General features: G+C 51.2%; 3 protein-coding genes and 1 long non-coding RNA gene across 4 annotated transcripts; 2 read left to right on the top strand and 2 right to left on the bottom strand.

Moving 5' to 3' along the window:
• Positions 1 to 3319: 3319 nt before the first annotated feature.
• Positions 3320 to 4931, bottom strand: LOC117843232 (uncharacterized). Its single transcript, XR_004637680.2, has 2 exons — positions 3949 to 4931; positions 3320 to 3491 (listed from the first exon to the last, which is right to left on the bottom strand). It is a non-coding gene; the product is annotated as an uncharacterized lncRNA (long non-coding RNA).
• Positions 4932 to 14631: 9700 nt separating this feature from the next.
• Positions 14632 to 16609, top strand: LOC117845969 (UDP-glycosyltransferase 79). The gene is made up of 2 exons (XM_034727064.2): positions 14632 to 15352; positions 15709 to 16609. Exons 1-2 carry the CDS (start codon positions 14690 to 14692, stop codon positions 16432 to 16434), a joined length of 1389 nt encoding a protein of 462 aa, XP_034582955.1. The 5' UTR covers positions 14632 to 14689; the 3' UTR covers positions 16435 to 16609.
• Positions 16610 to 19052: 2443 nt separating this feature from the next.
• Positions 19053 to 21661, bottom strand: LOC117845968 (UDP-glycosyltransferase 79). The gene is made up of 2 exons (XM_034727063.2): positions 20627 to 21661; positions 19053 to 20152 (listed from the first exon to the last, which is right to left on the bottom strand). The coding sequence occupies exons 1-2, from the start codon at positions 21323 to 21325 to the stop codon at positions 19415 to 19417; spliced, it is 1437 nt and encodes a 478-aa protein (XP_034582954.1). The 5' UTR covers positions 21326 to 21661; the 3' UTR covers positions 19053 to 19414.
• Positions 21662 to 24240: 2579 nt separating this feature from the next.
• LOC117844297 (acyl-coenzyme A thioesterase 2, chloroplastic) lies at positions 24241 to 27460 on the top strand. The gene is made up of 5 exons (XM_034725036.2): positions 24241 to 24933; positions 25771 to 25948; positions 26068 to 26555; positions 26779 to 26907; positions 27036 to 27460. The coding sequence occupies exons 1-5, from the start codon at positions 24328 to 24330 to the stop codon at positions 27177 to 27179; spliced, it is 1545 nt and encodes a 514-aa protein (XP_034580927.1). The 5' UTR covers positions 24241 to 24327; the 3' UTR covers positions 27180 to 27460.
• The last annotated feature ends 138 nt before the right edge of the window (positions 27461 to 27598 follow it).

The raw sequence follows: 27598 nt of genomic DNA, 5'->3' as shown, positions 1-27598 counted from the left end.
GTTCGGGAACGCATCGGGGATGATGGCACGCACCGGTGTTGCCAATACCGGACGTGCAAGGGAGAGTGCACAACCAGACACGCCGTTGTCTGAGGAGCAGAGAAGGCCTCCACGGTGGTCGCAGGCGCAGAAAAACGGCGAGGTAGAAGATACCGATGCAGCCCGCGGTTGCTGGAGTAGACGAACGAGGTGGAGATTAGATGGCGACACTGGCGACGAGGTAGTGCTGGACGAAGAAGCGAGGAGGTGGACCCGGGCGATCTGACGCAAGGCCTGATGATCCGGATGACGCGGTGGCGGAGCTCGAAGGAGACGGCGAAGAACTCGAACAGCCTGATGAAGACCATGCGCGCAAGGTGTAGCGACTCGTAGTTGACGACGAGGTCGTTGATGTGGTCGGCGACGGTAAGGATGCAATGGCGAAGGAGACCACGGGTGGCGCCGCTGCTGCTCGAAGGGGTGATGCCCTGCCATCCATACTCGGAGAAGAGGCGCGCAATACGAGGATGAACATCATGGGAGTTGGGTGGATCACGCACATCGGCTGATCAGACCGAGTATGCACGGGGCGAGACGACGATGGGCGAAGTCGGTGGAGGTGTCCCGATCGGTTGAGGCAACGATGAGCCGGCGGAGATTGACATGCGGACGAAGCAGCGAGGAGGGTGGTGCACACGGGCATCCCCTAGGGCACCATCCATCTTGCCAAGCCGCACAGTCGGAGACGGGGCAGGAGCTGGTGAAGTCGACACAGATGTCGAAGTAGAGGCAAGAGGTCGATGGGTGGTGGGCAACGCAATCCCAATCTTTGATCGGGCAAAAGAAAAAGATACAGCAGCAGCAAGGATGTCTCCATGTGGATGTCAAGGTGCCCCTAGCTTACCCAATCTCATTTGTCCTCTTTCTCCTGCTGTGATGAACGATCGCAGGGAAGATTAGAGAGACAGATTAGACAGGGCACGGAATACCCAAAAACAAATCACTAGCCCGATGCGCCACCAGGTGATAGCCTCTTCTCGTGGTAGGCGCCCAGCAACCCCTCCGTGTTACAAGCGCGGCTTGGCTCACAGGAGCCATGAAGATGTCAACTGGGCTGCTTGATGACTCTCGAAGGAGGCGGATCACAGACCGCCGAGGAAACCGTGGCGCTGCCCCCTCGAGATCGATGTCTCCAGAGGCGGCGTGAGGGTAGCGGAAGTCTTAGCTCTAGCTCTAGGAATAAAAATTTAAACTCGTGATACCATATAGGAGGGAATAGATTGCGTATAATAGATGGATTGTATTGCATTGAGGCCTCAGCCGGTATATATAGAGTATAGAAACTTAGGGGCAAGACTCCCTCAGATACATATGGCAGTCTACGATACGTATATCTACAGCTACCAAATATACTCTAACACTTCCTGGTCGGAGATGCAGCGGCAGCCTTCTTCGGCGGCGGCGGGCGGCAAGGGTGACGACGATGGGGACCGGGCGGGAGGGAGGCCAACGGCGGGGGTGGCGGTGGCCGGGCGGGAGGGAGGGAGGACGGCGGCGGTGGCCGGGCGGGAGGGAGGGAGGACGGCGGCGGTGGCCGAGCGGGAGGGAGGGAGGCCAGCGGAGGGGGCGGGCGGGAGGGAGGCATTAATGAGGGACAGACCGTGTTATTAGTCCCTTTTAGCAACCTCTTGGGGACTAAAGGGCTAAAGTTTACGGACTAAAGTTTATCCCCTTTTAGTGGGTCCCTAAACTTTAGCAGCCCCAAACCAAATAGGACCTAAGAGCAACTCCAAGAGTACCTCTATCTCACCCCTAATACCTTTTTAAAGGAAAATTGGAAAAAAGGCACTCCAACAGTTCCCCTAAATCTTTCTAATCTTTTCACGACGCCAAAATCCTCCCCTTCGCCGTGCAAATATTCGGGACGTGCCTTTGCCCCCAATCGGCCCCCGAGCCTCCTTTCCCGTACAGCCGTGGAGAGGGCCGGCGGGGTGAGCACAGGCACAGCGCGGGGAGGGCCCGTGGAGGGTGACCTTCGTGCGGGCCGCAGCCATGGCCGGCAGGGCGAGCACCGCGCAGCCGCGGGGAGGGCCGGCGGGGCGAGCACATGCGCGACGCGAGGAGGGCCAGTGGAGGGCGACCTCTGTGCGGGCCGTAACAATGGGCGGTGGGACGAGCACAGCGCAACCACGGGGAGGGCCGGCGGGGCGAGCACAGGCGCGACACGAGGAGGGCCGGTGGAGGGCGACCTTTGTGCGGGCCGCAACCATGGCCAGCGGGGCGAGCACCACACGGCTGCAGGGAGGGCCGGCGGGGGTGAGCACAGGCGCGGCGCGGGAAGGGCCGTTGGAGGGCGACCATCGTGCGGGCCGCAACCATGGCTGACGTGGGATGAGCGGCAGAGGTGGCGGCCCCCGACGGCAGCGAGCACAGGCGCCCCCGGTGGCGGTGACATGTGGCTCGAGGAGGCGGAGCGCTCTCTGCCTCCAGGAAGAAAGATAAGGTTGGGGTAAAAAAGAATCAAAAGTCTTCCTATTACTGTGTCCTGCGTCAGGGGGTGGGCTCAATTATGATAACATGGTCTATTTTGAATTATTGAGGGATAGTTTTTAGCGTTCTGTTGTGAGTTGATATATTTTTAGAGGAAATTTTTTTTAGCATATCTCCCAATACATCATTTTGGGGAGAATTTTTTTTAAAAAACTTTGCTCTAATATCATCTTCCTCCTAACTCCACCTTCCGACCATTCCCAAACCGTTTACATAGGTCCTCCACAAACGCACCAATGATAGCATTCCTCCTCCCCATGCCACCATTTGTCCATTTCCTCGTCATGCCATCATCTATTTGCTGGCCTGTGTCTCGCGGAATCCAGTCGGCGTGAGATTGGCCCCGCACGCAGGACGCTCGGGTGGGTGCGAGGTCCACGAAAATTCAGTGGCAGCCAGTGCTCTCCTCCCAGCACTCGTATGTGCTGTAGAAGCTCTCCTCCGAGCTCGCTGCCTGCCCCAGTGCCCTGCTCCACCCGGTGTTAGCGACCACCATCCACGACCACGAGCAGCCGACGTCGTAGGACCGAGACGCCGACGGCCACCGTACATGTGGCGGAGGCCGGGCCGGATTGGTGGGTCGATGTGACCCAGGCCGGGGCATAACTGCGTAAGATGTGGCAGTTTCACGAGCACTGTTACTACAATGCGACGTTAGTTTTTTATCGTAACGAAACTGTCACCCTCAATGCACAGTTTTCACTACACAATTTTATAAACATGGTGCAGCGTTTAAGTTTCGCATTGTGTTAGGATCAATTGTACCATTGAAACTACGTAGCCTTTTACATAGTAAAATATGCGGTCATTTCTCGTGTTAAAAGTTCATATAGGTAAATAAATATATGCATACGATATTAAATAGTCATATATGAAAATGATTACACATAGTATATCTCAATACTTAGATATATGCCAGTGCTTGTCCCAAATGTGCATATCCTTTCTCTTCCCTTCTTATCCTGTAAATATAACTCGTCATTGTCAGAGATAGGCATGGATATTGACTTCACGAATACAGCCCATTACGAGTATATCCCTTTGTTTTACAACTCAGCCCCTAGATCTTGCGCAAAACCCAACCCCCACCTTACTCTTAAACCCGAACATTCCTTGGTAACCCCTCGGACTTCTATTTTTTTACAACCCTACCCTTCGTCTACCTTAGCTCCTACACACGCACGGCAAGCGGCGGCGGCGCACCGCTGGCGGCGTGGTGGCTTCGCCTCCCTCTCCAACGACAGCCCTAGCGCTTCCCTACATCCACGTGAATCTTCTCCCCCTATTTTCTCCTCAAATCCCTAGCCCTAGCCTCGCACGCGACTAGCGCCGGCGCACCTATGGCGGCGAGCTCGGGAACGCCCATGGAAACACGATTAAGACGGCGAGATGGAGAGAGCCTGAGGTCAAGCGGCTCACCTAGGTTCGGTTTTTGTGGTTGGTTGGAGAAGAGAGGGCCGGGAAGGTGGGGTTCGGCGGCGAGGTGGAGCTCGGCGGCTGGCCACAATGGCGGGTGCGGGAACTCAAACCTCCGGCGATTGGGGCCATGGCACGGGGCAAGAAGTGGTGGGGAATGGATCTGGGAATGCGTGCTAGCTGTGGGCGGCGGCGATTTGGGAATGGCGGGGTAGGGGCGGTGGATTTTCCCGGCGGGCGAGAGGCGCTCTGCTCGGTGCTCTCTGTTCTTGGTTTGACAGAGGAAGAAGAAAGACTGAGAGAGAGGGAGCAGCGCGAGAGGGAGGGCACCGCGCGGGAGAGCATCGCAGGAGGGAGGGCACCGCGCGGGAGAGCAGCGCGGGGGGGAGGGCGCGGCGCGGGAGGGCGGCGACGCACGGGATCCGCCGCCGCCGCTGGATGAAACGATGACCCCTCAGTGGGTGTTGTCCGTCTGGTTAACTGGAGCCGGATGAAAATAGTTTCCTCTCCCTTCGTTAATCTGGTGCCATGTTAGAAAAATGCGTACTTGGCACCTTATTAATTGCTGATGAAACCGCATTGGGGCGTTCGGTTCGGCCAGTTTCGCCCAGAATGCAGCCCAATCCGAATGAATTGGAACGGTTTGGAACGGAGACAGGTCTCACTTGGATCTGCTATTCGGTTAGATGTAGCTCGGAATGGAAAAAGGCTCAGTTCGATTCCCCCACCACTCACGTCCCGGAATCATTCTCCACCTCCACCCCTCCGGAACGGAGCCACTCCCTCGACTCGACACTCACAGCTCCCCACGCCTCCGCGATTCCTGGCGCATCCACGCTCCATGGCCACGACCTCGCCGTCGTGCCTCCACCCGCAGCCCTACTGCGCCGCCGCCCACGCTTCCCGACACCTCCACGCTCCCATCGCCGCCGACCTGCTATCGCGGCCCTGGCGTCGCGGCCGCACCCCACGGCGCCTCCACCCGCGGTTTGACTACGCCGCCGCCTGCGACTCCCGGCGCCTGTGCACCCCATGGCTGCCGCCAGGCCGCTCGTGCCCCCTAGCGCCGTCACCGGCCTGCCGCACGTGCCCCCACGTGGCCACAGCTGGGCGCCCCTCCAAGGCACCAGTTGCTTGGCCACGCTTGCCGGCATGCCGTCATGCTCTTTCCTCCACTTCCTCGCCTCCCCCGCCGTCGTCATCTTGTCCCTGTCGCTCAGCCCTGCACCGCTCCGGGCGTTGATGCTGACTGGCGCGCTCCGCTTGTCGGCAGCGATGTCGAGGCCAAGCGTGAGTGAGCATGGGTCGTCGTCGGTGTCCTCCTCGGGCGTCGCGCCGCCAGCCGGGCTCCCGCCCCCGCTCCCCGTGGGCTCCGGCTGGAACGCTGCCTGTTGCTGCGTCGCCGCGTACGCGGCCGACGGCGCCCCGCGCGGGTCCACCACGATGGGGTAGTACCACGTGCAGGGCAGCAGGCAGAGCGCCGGCGAGCTCGGTGGGCTACCCATGATGGTGGTGGTGCTCGTATCCGGCGCTGGGCGGCCACGAGCCCCAGACGTAGGGCACTGACAGCGCCGTGGTGTACTGAACCCCGGCTGCGACGGCGTGGTCGGCAGCGATAAAAAGACCGATAACTCCGGCAACAAAAAGACGAGCTGTGCCGACGTGGTGCGGTGACCAGGTGACGCGTGACGCTGCAAGTAACCGAACAAGATGACACTGAGGACACAGCTGCGTGCAGCAACTTTTCTCCCTTCCCAGGGAAGGCCAGGCTGCTGCCGACTAGGAGGGAGAACACCTAAGCTGACTACCCTACACGGTGTGCATCCCGGACAGATTGATTCCACCTATGCATGTTCGGTTTGAGTGGATTGGCAGGATTCAATCCTGCCGGATTGAGTGACACAGATGAAATCACGCGAACCGAATCTGTAAGTAATCCTAGCCGAAATCCAATATGGCTGGATGGAACAAGGCCTAAGACATCGGGATGGGGCCCACGCGAACGCTGTTTCCCCATCGGTCAGATAGAGAGATCGCCTCGGCCAGTGTATAGTACCGATGTGGTATGGCTGCGGTTTCCTTGGAAGAGCCATCAGCCATTCAGCCTACTAGATGCGACGCAACGTGCAGGCACCCGTCACCACGGAAGAGGTGGTAGGCATCGTGCTGGCTGGGCCCAAGATTAAAGGCGGATCGAGGACGGGACGGGCACCCAAATTGAGCCTGATGAGCCGCAACCATCGCCGACCTAATACTCGACAAGGAATTAGCCACCCACCGGCCGCAGCAGCATTCGTCAAGATATCGAACAGAAACCCCGGCCCCTGCCGCGACTAACGGTAGCTCCTGAGCCACACCTTCGGATCGCCTGCGCCCCCACAGAATCTCAACGGAGGAGACGTCTTTTGCCATGCGCACACAGCATGCTGCTCGATGTAAACACAATCGCTCTCAAGCGGTTCCGAGCTCTTTTACACCGCACCTAACTGAAGAAGATGCTAGGCCGATTAAAACTGCCCTAACTGCCAGCTTCTCATAAGTCAACTGAAAAAATCCGTTGGATAATTAGGCAATTGTTGTATTAATTTCCAAAATATAAATCATAACAAGAGACAATCCTAGCATGCAAAACTCTAGCATCTAACGTACTAGACAATACGAACAGCATAATCATGATCTCAGAAAATATGATTAACAAACTAGATCAGATTATGATGCACGTACCGGGAAGCTGTGATGACGAGCGGCGTTGACGGAACGACAACGATATTGCGGACGGATCACAGCAACCGGCGTTGAAGACGACGGTACGCCGCGACATGAAGATTAGACGGAGGACGAGCCGTGGCGACGAACTTGAGCAGTCGCGCGGAGCGCTTCCTAAAAACCTTATCCACCCTCTCCCGGTGCAGGATCACAAGGACGACGGGTTCCGGAGACCTGTTCTCTCGTTCACCGATGCAATGGAATGGAGAACACTACAGTGGCGGCGCAGCAATGTAGAAGAGGCAAAACCTAACTCGTATAAACAACCTTAGGGATACTCTAACCTGGGTGCCTTCCCATATAGTAGTCTATGATGCGTCTTTTTCATAAGGGGGTGACCCGTATTTATAGGGAGGAAAACCCCAACACCCTCGTCTATTAGCAATACGGGACTAACCCCTCTTACGCTAATGGGCCTTTGAGATTTATTCAGAATTACTTGGCCCAAATCTAACAATCCCCCACCAGATCTCAAATACACATTTATGTGTTTTGCTTGTTTCTCACTACTGTTTGATATACCAGTGTTTCAACAAGGACTATTGAGTTGAACTCTTGCCTAGAGCTTCAAGCTACACTCATCCACAACTTGATAATGGACTACACCTTGAATTGCTAGTTTTGCACGTACAAGTTTCACTCAAAGTCATAACCAGTACTTGGCCACCAATAGCCTACCCCGCGGGTGTAGCATATGTGTTGTACTCCCAGTCTCTTTCATGAGCTCACTAGAGATCACCCATGTCTCATAGACTGTGACATTTAATAGCCGGACTCATATAGGTGTGTTTTTTAAGAATGCTCTACAGGACTTATTAAACCAATAGAATCACATTAAGGCATCTAGCCAACCTGCCTTACAGCACACATGCCTTAAATCATACCTGCCTTGCAATATTTGAGAGTATTGCATCTTCACTTAGAGAGGTAAAGCATCCCCACATAAGCAGAGACTAAATGTGATACAAATATCAGTTTCAGGAGGCTGATAACTTATTTATTCAACAGATGGTTCATAAACCGTACAACTCCCGAGGGAGCGGGCGCGAAAGCCACACTGAAACGATAAGTAAAACAACAACGGTAATGATACAAGCTACTGTCCAGATGAACCCTAGACAACACTCGGGACTATGTGCCAGCAGAAGCATCCTGCAAAGAGCCAACGCCACAAGCAACGTTGGGTGCGGAAACGACCACCTACTCGATGTCCTTGGCAACGAAGTCTGGATCTTCCTCTGAAGCAACAAAACAAAGGTGAGTATAAACATACTCAACAAGTCCAACCCCATCCACGAAGGGGGATACAACAAGAATATGCACAAGTCATAACAAGGATAAGGCTAAGGTTTATTTGCAATAAAGCTAGGTTTTCAACACATGCAAGGGTTCATTTTCAAAAAGGATTTTCACAAAGTATTTATTCAGTAACTGAATAATTAAGTGGGGTTGATCCTACACAAAGGATCCAAATTTTAATGCTACCGGACTCCCTGTCCGTGGTAGCTCATGGCACAACTGCCAGACACTTCCAAAATCCAACACACGCCATGAAAATCATCCATCTCCCAAAAGCTAGTTATGTGACCAAGTCGTAACTCATCCAATACCGTGGACACGGCTATTCGAATAGGTTTTAACTCTGCAGAGGTGTACACTTTATCCAAAAGTAGGGTACCATAGCACAATCACCTTAGTGTCAGTGCGGATCCTATCAAAGCCATTACCCACCTTCGCTAAGACCTGAATAGCCAACACGGAAGCAACCAAGGGGTTAATGGCCTACAAACGAGGTCTTAACTACAACCTAAGTCACAAAGACTTACTCCTTCTCCATGATCTTTCATTGCTCACCAGCTCTCCTGATAGCTAACAGACCAGCTAGTGGGATTTATGTTAAGCCTTTGTCGCATACAAAGGTCGAGTGGTTGCACGATAAATTAGGTTAGGCAAGATGACACATCAACTCGGTCCTTAATTAAAACAAGACGGATATCTTCCAACTTGCTCAACCACTAAGGTACGAGCCCAACTTGGCATTTCACACAAGAAACACCCATCCGTCTCATCAAAACATCTTTTCTCATCTTTCACCAAAATCCCATTTATTTTCACCAAAACACTCACGCATTTATTCTTTGATAAAAACACATTGTAGTCATAATTGAATTGTAATAAAATGAGTAATAAGGTCCTAAGCATTCTAGCAGTAATTATCATCCAAATAGAGCATATCATATTTAGAGATAATTTTAAGACATCAAGGAATAATCATAACAATCAAGGGGTGTCTATCCAACTGGGTTTCAGCAGTAAAACAATATGCAATTTGTAAAACTGGCCAATAGGTTATGTTTGAAAAACTAGGATAAATATGCATCAAAGGGTGAGATTGGACTTGCCGTCCTCAAAGTCGTCCGGGAATTCCTGCTCGCGGTACTGGTCTCTGAGCTTGGGCTTGTGGTACTAGCCTTCAAGCTCCTCTTCGGGTTCCTCCTCCTCGGTCACTTCACGATCTACGGCACATACGAGCAAGCACACAATAAATAAAAGAAAATAAGATTTTATTCGTTGAGCTCAGAGAGAGAGAGAGAGAGTGAGTGAACCGAAAATAGAGGAAGGAAGAGTGTTTTCAGAGAATTGGTAGATGACTCGGCGATAATATGTTTAAGAATGATGTGCTCGAATTTGGGGTGCTTAGGAGGAAATTTGGCGCATAAAATGTTAGCGATAAGGTGCTTAGGGGCTGGTTTTAAAGGATCTAGGGACCTTTTTGTAGAGATACTTGAGAGAGGGAGGGGCTCAGGTGAAAAAGGAAAAGAAAAGTGGAAGGGTCTTAGTATAAAAAGGAATAAGGGGAGGGGCAAAAGGCAATTTTGCCTTCTTCTCAAATAGAACAGAGGAGGGGGTGCCGAGCCTGGGCAGCCAGGAAGTGGGAGGAAATGGAGAGGGGAGTGAGGGGGCTCCATTCCCCTACTCACCTTGGGAGGGGGCGGTGCGTAGAGGTGGCGCGGCGGCGGCCAGCGGGTGGGTGACAGCGGCGGCGAGTAGTGGCTATGGCAGCGGGGCTGGGAAGCTCAGGAGGGAGAGAAGGATGGCTAGGTAAGCTCATGGGGGAGCGGAGGCCCTTTAATAGGTCGGAGGCAAGGGGAAGGGGGCGGCCAACGAGCGGCGCACAAGGGAACACAGGGAGGCGGCAGGCGGCATTAATGGCAGCTAGGATGCTTGGGCAAAGGGTGGAGCACAGGGGACGCACAGGGAGGTGCTGTAGCGAGCAGTGTGGCGATGAGATGACAAGCGGCGTGCCGACGGCAGGGCGGTGGCGTGGCGCGGTGGTGAAGCACATGCGCGGTGTGGTGGGGCCGGGGCACACGCGGCGAGGCAGGCAGGAGCACGGGCGCGTGCGTGGGCGCGTCAAGCGCACGGCGACGCGGGTAGGCGCGTGGACACGTGCACGTCAAGCGCACGGCGAGGTGGGCAGGCGCGTGGACGCGTGCACGTCAAGCGCAGGGCCGAGGCACTGAGGGCGAGCGGTGGGCGTGGGTGTGCTGGCATGCACGGGTGGCGAGTGGGCCGGGTGGTCGGGCGCAGTGGCATGTTGCGGTGCGCGGGAAGGGGCAGGCACGGTAGGAGGAAGGAGGGAGAAAGGAAGAAAGAAAAAGGAAGAGAGAAAGAAAAAAAGGAAAAAGGGAGAGGGAAAAGAGAAGAAGAAAAGAGAGTGAGGCGGCGGCGATTGCGGAAATGGTCGCAAGCACGCATGGCGGTCTTCCGTCCGGCACGCGGCGTAAGCGCGGAGAGGCAAAAGGGAAAAGGATGGACGGTGGTCAGCTTGGTGCCGGGATGGAGAATTCACCGGGAAGTTGGAATTTCGGGAGCTCAGAATGTTGAAAGGTTTTGAAAAAGATTTTTAGCGAGTGATTTCAATTGGTGATTTCTAGGGATGTTACAAGAGGGTTGAATAATTACTGTCCTTAGTTAACAAAAGCTTGTTTTTCCCGGAACCTAATTCACGGGATCTCCGATCACATAGGTGTGGTTACCACTATGGCAACTCAAACGGGTCTCGTACCCATCTCCCTCAATGCACTTTATATCACATTCCATGATATCCCTTTTGTAAAAGGATCTACTAGGTTTTTATCTGTTTGAATATAAGTCACACTTATTACTCCAGAGTTTCTCAATTTCCTGACAGACTTCAGTTGCCTCTTGACATGTCTTGATGACTACACACTATCTTTGGCATTGTTCACTTTGACTATCACAGTTTGATTGTCACAGTTCATAAGGATGGCCGGCACTGGTTTTTCAACCACAGGCAAGTCCATCAAAAGCTCACAGAGCCACTCTGCTTCAACAGTGGTTGTATCTAAAGCAGTAAGTTCTACCTCCATGGTTGACCTCGTCAAAATGGTCCATTTGCATAACCTCCATGATATTACACCACCTCCAAGGTTAAACACATACCCGCTCATGGCATAAAGCTCATTAGCATCAGAAATCCAGTTCGAGTCACTATATCCCTCAAGCACAGCAGGGTACCCAGAATAGTGAATCTCATAACTCATAGTACCTACTAAGTAGTGCATAACCCTTTCAAGTGCATGCCAATGATCAATACCCGGGTTTGACATGAACCTGCTCAATTTGCTCATAGAAAAAGATATGTCGGGTCTCGTTGCGGTAGCTAAATACATGAGTGGATCGATAATTTGAGAGTGTCTCAGTTGATCTTTCGCAATTTTCTTATTCTTTCGAAGTATCACACTAGGATCATAAGAAGTTAGAGAAGGCTTGTTGTCCATGTAGCCAAAGTGGCTAAAGATCTTCTCCACATAATGGGATTGCGAAAGAATGATCCCATTCTCATCCTTAACCAGCTTAATGTTCAGAATAACATCAACTTCTCCTAAATCTTTCATATCAAAACTCTTTGATAGAAAACACTTGACCTTATTGATCACATCAATATTGGTGCCAAAGATTAGTATGTCATTCACATACAAGTATAATATGACTCATTCACTCCCACCATGACAATAGTACACACATCTATCAGCTCCATTTATGACAAAGCCCGTAGAAGTTAAAGTTCCATCAAACTTTTCATGACATTGCTTAGGCGTCTGTTTCAGACCATGCAAAGACTTTAATAACTGACACACCTTACTTTCTTGACCCTTTATCACAAATCCATCAGGCTGATCCATTTAGATCTCCTCATCCAACTCTCCATTTAGGAAAGTTGTCTTTACATCCATCTGATGGATAATAAGATCATATGAGGTAGCCAAAAAAAATAGTACTCAAATTATGGTCAATCTAGTGATGGGTGAGTAAGTATCAAAGAAATCTTCACCTTTCTTTTGTGTGTAGCCTTTAGCCACAAGACATGCCTTGTACTTCTCAATAGTACCATCAGCCTAAGCTTCTTCTTGAACACCCATTTACAACCCACTGGTTTGCAGCCATAGGGTCGTTCAGTGAGCTCCCAGATTCCATTAGAAAGAATCGAGTCCATCTCATTATGGATAGCTTCTTTCTAATAATCTGCCTTTGGAGATGCAAATGCCTCAGCAATGGATGTGGGCGTATCATCCACAAGGTACACAGTGAAATTATCACCAAAGGATTTTCCAATCCTCTGTCTCTTACTCCTTCTAGGAGCTTCACTGTCATCCTTCTAAATGACCTCCTCATGCTCATCAGATTGTTCAGAAGACTTAATAGATGCAATTGGTTTAGGAATTATCTCAGAGGAAAATCTAGAAGTTCTATGCATATCTTTCATAGGAAAGATATTCCCAAAAAATGTTGCATCACGAGATTGCATAATAGTATCAACATGCATATCAGGTATCTCTGATTTAACTACTAAAAATCTATAAGCAATACTCCTCTAAGCATATCCTAGAAAGACACAATCCACCATCTAAAGTCCCAACTTGCGCTTCTCAGGGATTGGTAGATTGACTTTCGTCAAGCATCCCCAAGTGCGCAAATAAGAAAGTGATGGTTTTCTCCCAACCCACATCTCGTATGGAGTTTGCTCTTTATTCTTGTTCAAAACTCTATTCAGGACATGACATGAAGTCAATAAAGCCTCCCTATCGGGCATACACCCCAGGCCCACGAGTAGACCTTGGACGGCCCACTAAGGGACGTACTCGGACAAGATCAGAACAAGGATGGGCGTACCCTGCTCGGACTAGTCAAGTATGTTTATGGAAAACTACTCGGGCCTTACCGAGTAGAACTCTGTAATAGTACCCGATTAGGACTCAGACTTGTAACCCTGCCCTCCCGTGTATATAAGGGCGGGCAGGGACCCCTCTCAACAACAACTCCAGTTCATCAAATACAAACCAACACACAGGACGTAGGGTATTACGCGATCTAGCGGCCTGAACCTGTATAAATCGTGTTCCTTGCATCACCATTGATTCCTTGATTCTCGACGACCCTTACCGCACAAAAGACCACCTAGGGTACCCCCTAGGCGGGTTGCCGGTCTAAAACACCGACACTCCCCCCACCATGCCTTAGATAAACCAGTAGTGCCTAACATGGCGTTAACCAGATCAGTTAATGTGTGGTTTTTTCTCTCAGCAATCCCGTTTGATTCGGGCCAATAGGGAGGCATCCTCTCATGAATAATACCATGTTCTTCACAAAATTCATCGAATATTTTAGGGAAATAATCACCACCACGATTTGACCTTAAACGCTTGATCTTTCTCTCAAGCTAATTCTCAACTTCTGCCTTATAGATTTTAAAGTAGTCTAACGCTTCATCCTTAGTTTTCAACAAATAAACATAGCAAAATCTAGCCGCATCATCAATCAATATCATGAAGTATCTCTTTCCACCATTTGTCAACACACCATTCATCTCACAGAGATCAGAATGTATGAGTTCTAGAGGTGCCAAGTTTCTCTCCTCTCTTACGCTAATAAACCTAATTATTTATATGGACCAAGCGCGTATATCTAACAAAATCATTGTCAACTGTAAGCCTGTAACAAAATATGCCTCTCCAACTGAAGAAGATGCTCGCTCTCGACCGATCGTCGGTTTATTAAAAGCAATGGCGCGCTCACCACATATGGGAGGAGTATATATCCTTCATCGGTTGCGTAAGCCATATATGTCAGCAGTGACACGTCAGCAACAGCATGCTATTGTGACACCATCTTATAATTTACGGCGAGTGGTTGGGTTCAAACTTAAAGTATCAGCTCGTGCAAAAAGCAGGCCGGGCATCAAAGTATATGTTGTGTCATTTTCACCCATAATGATGGAATCGAAGATTTTAGGAGATCATATATCTCGGAGAGTTGACAATGTCCGTGGTTCTCGGGATGGATGATGATGGGCTTTTGGGCTTTTTGGTTCTCGGGATGGAGTATAGGTGAAAGCCTTGCCCATCTTTGGCTGGCACAAACAGTGACGATGCCCTCAAACGTTCACCTTAATATTGGCATTATGGTCACTGGTGACCCTGATCTTATATTCTGGGGTGAAAACGACCTAATCTGCGTGATCAGACAGGCAATGACGGCGCTTAAAGAAGACGATGGCTACCTTCCAGCCACACGCTAAAACACATGTGATGGTGATTAACCATCGTAGTTTCCAGAACAGCCGAGCTGGCACTTATATGGGATTTAATTCAGCATAATTTTACTGATGGTTTACGTGTGCATACACAAAGAGTTGCATGTACAAGAAGTAATTAAGTTCCGGATTGCGGCTACTTGCAGCTTAATTTTGCGGATATATATTTATAAAAAAAAAGTTTGGCTCGATTTTAATTGAAACATTCAGCTTAATTTCTGTACACAAAATGTTTTGCTGATGAAGCAAATTTTAATTGAAACATTGCGGCAACGCCTATATATATAGCCTGGACATGGATCTCTTTCTGTACACTAAACATCGGCCTAGGCAGTATTGTCATCAAGCTCACATATAGCCATGGTGAACTACTCCGATCACCGCATCCACATCCTCGTCCTGCCATACCCGTCCCAGGGCCACATCAACCCGCTCTTCCAATTCGCCAAGGTTCTCGCCGGCCACAGCAGCGTCCGGTGCACCCTCGCGGTGACCCGCTTCGTCGCCAGCTCGGCCAGGCCGGCGGCCACCGGCTCCGTCCACATCGCTGTCTTCTCCGACGGCTGCGACGACGTCGGCCCCGACGGTGTAGGAGGGCACCGCGGCCCCTACTTCGAGCGGCTCAACGCCGCCGGGCCCGGGTCCGTGGACCAGCTCCTCCGGTCGGAGTCGGAGCTGGGCCGGCCGGTGCACGGGGTGGTGTACGACGCGTTCCTGCCGTGGGCGCAGGGCGTGGCGAGGCGGCACGGCGCGGCGTGCGCCGCGTTCCTCACGCAGACGTGCGCCGTGGACGTGCTGTACACGCACCTGCGGGCTGGCAGGATCCCGCCGCCGCCGGTGCGGGAGGAATTGCCGCCGGAGCTGGACGGGCTGCCGTCCCAGCTCGAACTGACCGACCTGCCCACGTTCATGGTCGACAAGAACCTTCCCCCTGGACTCCTGGAGTTGCTGATGAACCAGTTCGTGGGGTTGGACACCGTGGACCACGTGCTTGTCAACTCGTTCTATGACTTGGAGCCACAGGTGAGCTCAGCTCATGTACATCCACGCATGAACATGACATGGCACTGATTGCATGCTACTCAATTCGTGTTACGTTTTAGTTTTGTTTTGTCTTAAGACAAACTTTTTAACTTGAACCAGATTTATAAAAAAATTAAAATCAATAATATCATGTAATGAATTATTAGAAGACACTTTGTGATCGATCCAATTAAACTAATTTGATGTAACAAGTGTTGGTGCATTTTTATATAAACTTAGTCGAAATTTAAATAGGTTGACTTAGGGCAAAACTAAAATATCTCTCGTTTATATATATATATATATATATATGAGTAGTATTTAATTTTGACACTGCATCGTTGTCACATTCATAGGAAGCAGACTACTTGACTTCTGCATGGGGTGCCAAGACGGTCGGCCCAACCATGCCATCGGTGTACCTTGACAATCGCCTTCCAAATGATGCATCCTGTGGCATCCACCTCCACACCCCAAAGACGTTTGAAACCAAGGCGTGGCTTGACGCCCACCCCTCGCTGTCTGTTGTTTATGTCTCCTTCGGCAGCATAGCCTCCCTAAGCTCCAAACAGATGACTGAGGTAGCCGAAGGTCTCTACAACATTGACAAGCCCTTCTTATGGGTCGTCCGGGCTAAGGAGACTTCGAAGCTACCTGCAACCTTCGCTGATAAGGCAAAAGGGAGGGGTCTCATTGTGCCATGGTGCTCGCAGCTGGAGGTCCTAGCACACCCGTCCATTGGGTGTTTTGTGACACATTGTGGATGGAACTCGACATTAGAGGCAATCAGCTCTGGTGTGCCTATAGTGGCGATGCCGCATTGGTCGGACCAGCCAACGAATGCCAAGTACGTCCAAGATGTTTGGCGTGTTGGTGTACGGGTACCTCCAGATTCCCAAGGGGTGATGAGAAGAGAAGAGATCGAGGTGTGTGTTCGGCAGGTGATGGAAGGAGAACTGCGCGAGGAGTTCAAAATAAGAGCTTTGGAGTGGAGCAAGAAGGCAAAGAAAGCCATGAGTAAAGGTGGCAGCTCAGACATCAACATCTCAGATTTCCTCTCCAAGTTTGGGCACCACAAATAATCAATATTAAAGCCGCCCTATAATGCGACGTGTCACATGTATGTTTCCTTCAAAATGAAATGTGACTTTGTAACAACCTTGAGAGTTCAGAAATGCATTTATATATTCTGTATGTTGTATCATAAAAGTATGCTCTGAAATATGGAGACGTGGAGTTAGGGCCAATTTGTTTTCACTTTTGGATTCTAATGATTGTGGAATGTGGAAAGAGGCTGAAGCTGTAAAAGCTGAGACCGTTTGATTGACGCACTTCGTGTTGATGCTGTTTTCCTCAGTGCCTAAATTTCTCAGGTCTTCCTCATCAGGCACATTTTTTTTTCATTTCCTCGCACTTCTTCGCCAGCAACACAAGAAGAAGAACCATCCACTGAACTTTGATACAGCATCCTCCCAAGTTTGTGAGATTACCAGGTGGACCATGCCGAGCTTCCTCGCATGCCCCTGGGGGTAAAAAATAGAAGGCAATATAGTTAAAGGTAACTTGGCTACAGAAACGGAATATTCCACCAAGCGTCGAATGCATCTATTGTTTCCATCCAAGTCCAGCTGCTCCATTGATGTATTATGTATAGCTAGAACCTGTAAAAGCCCTTCGGTGCATCCAATATTTTTTTTAAATTGCGCCCTTTAGTGTTTCTTTCCTGTCCTAGCAAAAGTACTTCTCGGCCATGTTCTTGTAGGTTTTGTTAAAAAATTTCAAGCAACGTGTTCTCAGCCTCTATTCCCTCTACACAAAATTTACTCATCACTATACTGTGGAAGGAATCCCTATTGGGTTTATCAAAAGCAGAGTCCTCCATCTATATTTTATTTTGCAGTAGCAATTTTTATGATATATACTAATCCTTGCTTAGTGATATTATCAACTGCACAGGAGAAAAAAAGTATTGCACAATATGATTCCGTTTGCTAGTACAATGTTACTCGGTTTTATGTTTTGAGACGTAATTGTATATATGTTGGATAATTTGGCAATTGTGGTATTAACACCCAAATATAAAAGCATGAGTGCATGACTGAAAGAAAGACTAGCATGAAATTTTTGAACGTACTAGGCAGCATGACGTACCGAGGGTTTGCATATAAATACGGCATCACTAAGGGGGTGTTTGGGAGGGGAGGCTAAACTTTACCCCCTCCTTTTAGCCAGATTTTAGCACTTCTCATCCAAACACCAGGGCTAAAATGGAGGGGCTAAACTTTAGCCCCCATAATCCATTAGCTCCTCCAAGGGGTGCTAAAATAGACTAAAGGAGCTAAAAGTGGTCCCCTTGTCCTAAATTCCACCACCTGCCCCCCTCTCTCTCCTCCCCGCACTCTCTCTCTCCACTCTCTCTCTCTCTCTCTCTCTCTCCTCGCACGCCGTCTCCGCTCGGCCCCGCCACCCATCTCGCCGGCTCCGCCGCCTCCGCCGCGACCCCGCTGCCCTCGGCGGAGGCACGGGAGGATGAGGAGCTGGAGGTAGAGGCGGAGACCAAAAGGATCTCTTGCTGCTCCACGCCTTCCGCCGCCCTCTGCCAGTCTCTGCCGGCCTCGCGCTGCCGGATCCGAGCCAAGGATCTTTCCACCGGCGCCCCCCTCCGCAAGCTTCAGATCGAGGTTCGCCGGAGCAGTCCGCCCCGCCACCGCCGCTGCAGCCAGATCTGCGCCGCGCCGGCCATCCTCGACTCCGATTGGTGCCCGCCCAACTCCGGATCGGGCAGGGCGCCGGCGTGGCATGGGACGGGCGGGGGGAAGGAGCCGGTGGGGCACGTGCTGGTGGATGTCGGCACGGGGAGGGAGGAGACAGAGCGCTTTGTCGTCCCCGCCGAGCTGCTGTGCCGCCCGCCCATCGCCAAGCTGCTCCGCCGCGCCCCGCAGAAGTACGGCTACGCGCGCCAGGGCCCGCTGCGCATCCCCTGCCCTGCCGCCGCGTTTCGCTGCCTCCTCGGTGCGCTCGCCGGCGCCGCTGCTGCTGTCCGCTTGCGCCCCGCGGCCGCCCTCGCCAGCATGAAGCCCCTGCTGAACTCCGGTTGGGATCTGAGAGGAAAACGGTGGGAGGGGCAGCATAGCAGGGGCAAAAGGGATATTTTACAGAAGAGGTGCTAAACTTTAGCCCTCTTTCCAAACACCCAAGGTACTAAACTTTAGCCCTTTCATTTGAGAGGGTCCCTTCCTCCCAAACAGAGCCTAATTAATGTAGATGCGGCATCGTTGATGACAAGTCACGGGATTTGGCGGCGTAGACAGCCTAACACCGCAACACCTGATTGGAGAGAAGATAAGTCATGATGAAGGGTTTGAGCAGTCGAATAGAGCACTTCCAAAATATCATATTCGTCCTCTCTCGCTGAAGATAATTGCAAAGGCTAAGGTTTAAAGAACTACCCTCCCGTTCATTGTGCACGCTAGCTAACGCTAGCTAGCGTTCGGCTGGTAAACTATGATGGTGGCGAAAAACCTAATTCTAATAGAATAATTACCTTAGAAATTCCCAAATCAAGAGGTCTCCCTGCATAATGTTAGCATCCTTTCCACGATGGAGGTCCACACTTATGCATAGATCCCTTCAAATCTGCATCCATTAGCTGATTAGCATACATGCATGACTATAGATAATATGATCTCACCAGCGCTAATGGGCCTTTTAAGACTTCTTAAGAATTATTACATGGGCTTGGCCCATGTGATGCAAATTTGCTACAAACTATATATATCTTGCAAACTATATATGATGCAAATTTCGGGATGTAGTGTGAAATGAGCTAGCGCTGTCAGGCGCCCGTTCTATCGGCCGTCGTAGTCAGTAATGAATTCTATCTGGATCAGGAAGTAGTCCGGTGGCTACTAGCTAGTGTCAGCCTCCTACGCTTTTGTCGTGCGCCGCGGTCATCGTCACGGCACAAAAGAGAAGTTTCCTACCTCGTGACTCCATATGGAAAAAGCTATACACTACCATATCAAATACACAGATCATTGTTCTCGCAAATAATTTCTCTGGTCACTTGGAATTGGAGGAGTACTTGGCCACGAACTCTGCGATGTTCCTGTCCGAGCTGCCGCCCTCCCTGCTCGCCGCCCTGGCCTTCTCCATCCACGCGGCGGCGTTGCGCCTGTACTCGCCGCTCCTCTCGCCGCCCATCACCTCCTCGACGCCCCTGGCCACTTCGCCCCTCCGCACGAGCCCGTCGGCCGCGGCCGGCTGCACCCGCACGCCGGCGCGCCACGCGGACTCCACGTACCAGGCGTTCATGGGCTGGTCCGTCCACTGCGGCACGGCCACCATCGGCACGCCGGCCACCAGTGCCTCGACCGTCGAGTTCCACCCGCAGTGGGTCAGGAAGCACCCCACGGCGCGGTGCGCCAGTACCTCCAGCTGCGGGCACCACGACACCACCATCCCGCCGTGCCGGCCGCAGGCGTCCCCGAAGCCGGCGGGGAGCTTGTGGGACTCCGACGAGCGGACGGCCCAGAGGAACGGCCGGCCGGCGTCGAGGAGGCCGCTCGCGACCTCCCGCATCTCCAGCGGGTCGAGGTCGGACAGGCTGCCGAAGGAGGCGTACACCACGGAGCGCGGCGGGTGCGCGTCCAGCCAGGCGACGCACGGCGCGGCGGTCAGCTCGAAGAGGTGGAGGCCGTACTTGGTGTCGGACGGTAGGCGGTCGTCGCCGAGGTAGGACGCCGGCACCGTTGGCCCGATCGTCTTGGCGCGCCACGCCGACGCCATGTACTCCGCCTCCTGCAAGTGGCCATGTGCAGCCAGCGTCGTCAGTGCAAAACGCGACGTAGCGTCGACATGGCTGGCCCAGCCTCGTCGTCCAAGATATTTTTCCATGTTGCAAATAATCCAACAGCTCGAGATGTCAGGAAGGCCAACTTGACACATCTAGTCATCTAGTACGAATGGTGTCCAAGAACTTGGGATTCGTTAGGATAATATGGCTGCATGAAACCAACGGATTGAAACTTGATTGATATTTGATCATACGACTCCGACGATAAGATGCAAGTGTGGTGTGCAAGTGGACGGGAAGGAAATTTAAGATGATCCTGACGGATTTTATCGAAAATGTCGAGTACGTACCACACTACATCACTGAAAGATGCATCCGAAAACAATGGGTGTGTTTGGAATTTGGAAGCATCTACGACGGCAGTGTATATGATGTATGGCAGCAATAGGGACGAACAAGCATGCATGCAGCTCTCTCACCTCGGGCTCCAGCTCGTAGAACGAGTTGACGAGCACGTCGTCGGCTTCCTCCAGGCCCTGGAACTGGCGCATCACCAGCTCGAAGTAGGCCGGGTACGGGCCGGGCCCGACCCTGAGGAACCACGGCAGGCCCTCCGGCTCGAGCGCCGGCAGCCCTGGCAGGCGGACAATCCCATCCCCCTCCACCGGCACCGGCACGCCCACCCGGCGGCACCACACGTGGCCGTAGGTCACGTTGACGGCGCACGGTTGCGTGAAGAAGGCCGCGGCGGCGGCGCCGTGGCGCCGGGCCACGCCGCGGGCCCACGGCAGGAACGCGTCGTAGACCACCGCCCGGACGGGGCGTCCCCGCGCGGCCTCGTCCCGGAGGAGCTCCGCCAGCGTCCCCGACCCTGCGTCCTCGAGCCGGGACAGGTAGGCGGTCACGTCGCCGCACTCGCCGAACCCGCCGCGGTCGAAGCCGTCCGAGACGGCGGCGAGGCGGACCGCGCCCAGCGCGGCGGCGTCGGGCGCGCAGGTGGCGAGGATGAAGCGGGTGACGGCCAGCGTGGGGCGCAGGCCGTGGAGCGCCAGGCGCTTGGCGAACTGGAGCATCGGGTGGACGTGGCCCTGGCTCGGGTACGGCAGGAGGAGCACGTGGCTCCCGCCGCCGCCGCTGGGGGCCTTCGGCTCGTTCTCGCCGCCGGCATAGGAACACATGGCCGTGTCTTGCTAGCAAGCTAGTTGCGTTTGCGAAGTGGCTTCCTGTGTATGGTGTGTCCGAATAATGAAATGCCCCAGGGTCTAGCTATATACTAGCGGGCGCTTGGCATAGCAGTCCACACGGCACAACTCGCCACCTCAACAGTTTACCGTATAATTATCGAATATTTGATTAATTGTCGCCCTGTTTGGCATGGTCCAGACATACAGTTTCGGCTTCGCAGTGTTCATGGCTTCATGTTGTGGTGCTCACGTTAACAGTTTTTTTTAATAATTCTCACGTTAAAGAGATCTGTAGCTCTCGCACGAGGGCGATTGGGGGCTCCCAAACCGCCGTACCACCAGGAACTCGTCCCAAACCCTAGCGGCGGCAGCGGCCGCCCCTCTCCCTCCTCCCTTTCCTTCTCTTCCCTCAGATTTAAGGTCATCGGTTTCTCATGGTAGCTATATCCGTCACCAGCGAGGGCCATCTTTAGCCACCACATGATAAGTCCGACCTCTCATGGGCCGGATCACATGTTCCTGATCGAGGGCGACGCCTCTCCCCCACCGCCAGTGGGCACTCGCCCCCATCGTCGTCACCTCATGTCATGATCGTTCTTGTCACGGTCGTTGTTCCAGGTAGGGGACGGCAAGCGGCGCTACAGCTGCCACTGCCGCCTCCATCCCCTTGGTCTTGTGGCCGCCCCGTCCTCCCTGTCAGTCGTTTGGCAGAGGCGGGTTCCGGTGGTCCGGCCGGCGGTCGATAATGGTGGCTGCCACACCAAGATGTGTAGCGTTGCTACCGTAGCCACTGCACTTGTTGCTTGCCCTGCGCTTGCTCCATTGGTCGCCAAGCTCGTCGATTTCGATCTTCATGTTGCACCACCAGCGATAATCAAGATGGAGGGTGGATCTTTGGGTCGCAGGTGAAAGTCTTGCCTTACTTCGGTCGGCGCTAACAATGGTGATGTCCTCGGACGCCGTTCACCTTGCTGGAGGCATTGTGATGATCTTGACCTTAAATCCTTAGGTGAAAACCTCGCTAGTCTGGTTGTCCGACATGCGACGACCGACGTTGCCACTTAAGCTCATGTCTTTCCTCAAGGCGTTATCTTGAGGATACCTTCGTCGTCCTGATTTTACCATCGGTTTAGGTACTTTGACTGGTTTCGGCGATTTGATACTCTTTGTTTGCAGGGTGTCTGCCGCTTGGTCGTGGCCATTCGGTGATGGTGGCTGGGAATGCGTACTTTATTCTTTTTACGGAGCTAAGGTGTTCGCTTTCTTTTCTCATGCACGAAATCTCTAAACTTGCGTGGTTGATCCTTACTCGCCAAGATTGGACCTCTCGCTTGATGCTAGGTGGTCTTCAGGTTTAAATTCATTGTGTTGTGTATGGTTGGTTATTCTCAAAATTTGTGTGTGTTTGCGTGTACATAGTCTCGAATACCTATACTGTGTTGGAATATTATTGTGTCCTACTCCCTCTATCCCAATTTATAGGTCGTGTTGGGTATTCTATGTGCATAGTTTTAGCTATGTATCTAAATAAATGTTTATGCCTAAATATATAGTAAATATTATGAACCTAGAAAAGTTAAAATGATCTATAATTTGAAACAGAGAGAGTTAAAATGATCTATAATTTGAAACAGAGGAAGTATTTGTTTCGATGAAACATATGTTTAGGCACGTTTTTGAAAAAAAAAAGGACGCCAACACTCAACAGTATCGGAAACCCGCAAGCCATGCTGGTTGCTAAATAGGCTACGCATATTGGATTCCACAAGCGTCCAGACAGATCATATTTATATTTTTGTACAGTATACAAGTTTAAACCGACGTGCATATATATGCTTCGTTTTGCGACGTCCGTCCACTTGCCCACGACGAAACAAGACATGTCGCTCGGCGCACGCCGCCGCCGATTCACGTACACGTACGGCCGTCGATTGGTTGGCGGTGGCACCACCCTGCACTATGCGGTCGCGGCCGCTGTAGTGCTGGACTCCAAGCGAAGCGAGGCGGCGGCGGTCGGCGTCGAAACGATTCCCTGCGATTTGGTTTTCCTCGCGGTTGCTTTCCGGCCGAGCAGCCTGCCAACGAGACAAATGCTCAGTGTGATGGTGATAGAAGATAAGGCCTCGCGTTGCTTTGGTTGAAGTCGGCAACACGGAAGTGGCAGTGTGTCACCACTACGTTGACTCCGTGACTAGCTTGCTGCATCTATTGATTTTATTTCTGTTTGTCTTTTCTCTAGAAATACAAAACCGGTGTTTCCTTTTAACAGAAGCTCCGGATCCAGACTCAGGGAGTTTGGCGTTGCATATTTCTGGCACGTTCTGTGAAGACGGCATGCAGCTGCAGCTCTTCGAAGAAGGAACGCTGCCTGCCATTTTCTGGATCAGAAGTTTCTTATCCCTGATGAAATGGTGTGAAAGTTATGAGCTTGTACCAATAAGCTACAGAACGAAGGTACCGTGCCCGATCACAACACAAGTCTTGCTTCCGTTTCGAAAATAATCTTCTTCCTTCAGGGGAGACTGTTTCTTTCTGACTCTGTAGTACTAGTATGTCACTGTGTCTCCAGGGGAGGCTGTTTGAGCGCTTTTTTTTTTTTGAGAGAGAGAGAGAGAAGTTTGAGCGCTTCTTCCTTCCCAGTCCCAGACTCCCAGGGCTCCCAACCCACCGCCTCGGGGGCTGGCAACCCTGATGGGCCGTGCATTACACCCTTTCAACCTCTTTGTCTGACCGAACTCTCCCAAAAAGGAAGAAGCACCTAAATGGGCTACGTATTGGGCTTCTTGATCTTCTGGACCCATTTTATACGGCGCTTTCACCCACGACCGCGACCACCAGCCCAGCTACCAGCCCACCAACCGCCAACGATCTGATTCTGACCGCAGTCAATGCGATGCAGCGAGGAAGCTGTGGCCCACCTGCCCCTCTTCTACCCCAATCCACCCCTCCCACATGGCCGGAGCCGGAGGGATCCCCACATCCGCGGCCAAGTACCCATGACGACGCGGCTGACAGCGACGTCGCTGCTCTCCAGAACCCTCCGCCGCGGCGTCACCTCGCGAATCCCCCCGAGACCCTTCGCGCCCCTCGGCCTCGAACCATCCGCAGGGATCCCCCGTTCCCAGCCCAGGCCGTCCTACTCGACCGCCTCGGGAGATCCGGGCCAGGAGCCACCGCCGGCCATGGACTCCCCGATCAAGGTTGTTTCCCACCTAGGGGGCGGAGGCGGAGGACGGGGATCAGGAGAGGGGGGAGCGGCGGCGATCGACGCGGGGAACTCGGCGCGGAGGCCGCTCAGCCTGTGGCCCGGGATGTACCACTCCCCGGTGACCAACGCGCTGTGGGAGGCGCGCTCCAGCATCTTCGAGCGGATGATGGACGCGGGGAACAGCGGCGCCGCCGCGGACGCGGCCGACGCCGGGGAGCAGCGCGCGCCGACGGAGCTGCTCGTTAAGACGCCCGCGCAGAGCCGGACCAGCATCGTGTACAAGTTCGCCACCGACGACATCCTCCGGGAGCAGTACCGGGACCCATGGAACGAGGTGCGCATCGGGAAGCTGCTCGAGGACCTCGACGCCCTCGCCGGCACCATCGCCGTCAAGGTAATGCGATGTCCATTTCGATCTTATTTGATTCTATTATAGCCGCGACAACTATCCTGAAGTTTAGTTTGTTTTCCAATTTTCCACCGTGTCGTTAAAATTTCTGTGTCTTTACTTCACAAATTAGATGAATGGTTCCATTGCCTGGCTCTATTACTTGATCAAAATCTTGAAAATATATATGGATATGGTGCAATCCCACAATTTCCCTGCAATTGCTATATTTTCTTTCTGAGATTGGTTGGATTGACACTGCAAAAATGGTAAAAGTATCAATCTTAACTATGAAAATGGAGCTGGTTACAATTCATCAGCTGAACAACAGGATTAGCACCGTGTTATAACTTATATCCTCGGTGAGCTGCAGCGACAACTTTTGGAATCTATAATGTATTGGTGCTCATGGAATTATTAGTTTGATGGATATGATATTAGTGAATCTTGCAAACTGTTTTGTTACTATTTTAGTAGCTACCAAAACTATGAATGTGACTCCTGTGAATGCAGTCTTTGCACGTTAGTACCAGAAAAATATTTCATTGTATTAGGAAGTTGTGATAGTGAATCAATGTTGCCATGAGTGGTAGTGGAAGCAGCTGATGATGCACTGTTGACACGCTCCATTTCCATAGCTAGCTCACTGATGCCGATTACTCAAGCTGTTAAGTTCCCTGTTGACATCTGTTTCAGACTTATAGTTGATTGAATATTCTACATACTGATAATTATGGGTGGAACATGTACAATTTTGTATTCCTTTTACTTTGTTTTGTTCATGTTTTTTGTAGCCTCTTTGACAATTTGTAGCCTCTTTGACAAAACTTGATTGATGTACAGCACTGTTCTGATGAAGATAGCACAACAAGACCCCTTTTGGTTGTGACAGCTTCTGTCGATAAAATGGAGCTAAAAAAGCCTATTCGTGTGGACACTGATTTAAAGATAGCTGGAGCTGTTACTTATGTTGGCCGCTCATCAATTGATATACAGATTGAAGTGACTCAGGTTGATCAAGGTATTATTGATTGAAAATTATGACTCAGTAGATGGTCGATCTAGATATTTTATTGATTGGGTTGAACAGTGATGTTTGATTGATTTTCTGTTTTTCTTAACTGACTTACCTTGCAACAGATGGTGATAATGACTCCGATCCAATTGCATTGACTGCTAACTTCACATTTGTTGCACGTGATTCTAAGACTGGAAAATCTGCTCCAGTGAACCGCCTTTCACCTGAAACTGAAAGAGAGAAGCAATTATTTAGTGAGAGAGAAGCACGTGATAAGATGAGAAAAAGGAAGCGAGAAGAACAGAAGGGAGGGCTTGAAAATGGGATACATAAGCTTCGTGCTGAGGCTGAGAGGCTGAATGCGTTACTCGCAGAGGGTCGTGTTTTCTCTGATCTGCCTGCTTTAGCTGATAGAGATAGCATCTTGCTGAAGGATACCCGCCTGGAGAACTCTCTTGTCTGCCAGCCTCAGCAACGAAATTTGCATGGAAGGATATTCGGAGGTTTCTTGATGCACAGAGCATTTGAGCTTGCCTTCTCAACTGCGTATGCCTTTGTTGGACAGAGACCTTGTTTTCTTGAAGTTGATCATGTTGACTTCTTAAAACCAGTGAGTGTCTATATTATTTTTGGCAGTTCTCAGTTATTCAAATCTATCTGGTGTTAATTGGGCCATCAGTTCTGTTGTTAAAGAAGTGTTTTACCCTTTCTCATATGTGACTGCTATTAACCTCAAATTCTGCCAGAAAAAAATGATGCTTTGCATTGTCGTATATGTAATAAACTCCATTTAAAAATTGACTATATTTTCCTATTTTCTTGTTTTTACACAGGTGGATGTAGGAGACTTTCTTCGATTCAAATCATGTGTCTTGTATACTCAGCTTGACAATCCAGAGCAGCCCCTGGTCAACGTTGAAGTTGTTGCTCATGTAACAAGGCCTGAGCTCCGGAAAAGTGAGGTAATCCTAGAATCTGACTCAATTTACATGGAGTGGTGCTAGACTATTTGGCTTGCATCAGCTATACCCCAAATCCTCTAACCTCTCGAATGCTTGCTGTTTTGCTGACAATGTTATCCAACGAACAGGTCTCAAACACATTTCACTTCACCTTCACAGTTTGTAGCAACATGTTGAAAAACGGATTGAAGATTCGTAACGTTGTTCCCTCAACCGAAGAAGAGGCGCGGCGCATACTAGAGCGCATGGAAGCGGAGGGTTTATGTAACTAGTCCTTCAGAGCCACTTGTTTCAGACATTTGTTATTTGATAAGTTGATATCTTACTTGTACCTGCTAACGGGGGAATTGGCCACGATTTCAGCAGCAGCTATCAACAGATAAGTAACACGCCGGTAATAGAACGGCATAGCTGTAGCCTGTAGCTCCATCTCCGTGGCACCATTTGTGAATTTTGTTTTCTAAAGAGACCATACGTAGTGTATAATAACATACTCCTCGAGACTCAAAATGTTCTTTTGAGAAAGCACTACCTTCATGTTATTTTTTATTTATTATCTGCCCTCGAAACGGTACTGATGGCCGTTCCCATGCGTTCCTTTTTCCAACTGCCTTTTGCATCATCGCTTTGTCAAACGTTCTTGTCGGTAGAGCACTTTGTGATGATCAACTGGTTTTATGCATCTTTTGTG

The sequence above is a fragment of the Setaria viridis genome, chromosome 2 (genome assembly GCF_005286985.2).
Source record: "Setaria viridis chromosome 2, Setaria_viridis_v4.0, whole genome shotgun sequence".
NCBI classification, from domain to species: Eukaryota; Viridiplantae; Streptophyta; class Magnoliopsida; order Poales; family Poaceae; genus Setaria; species Setaria viridis.
The sequence above is the reverse complement of the archived record's forward strand: the minus strand, read 5'-3'. Positions and strand labels throughout refer to the sequence as shown.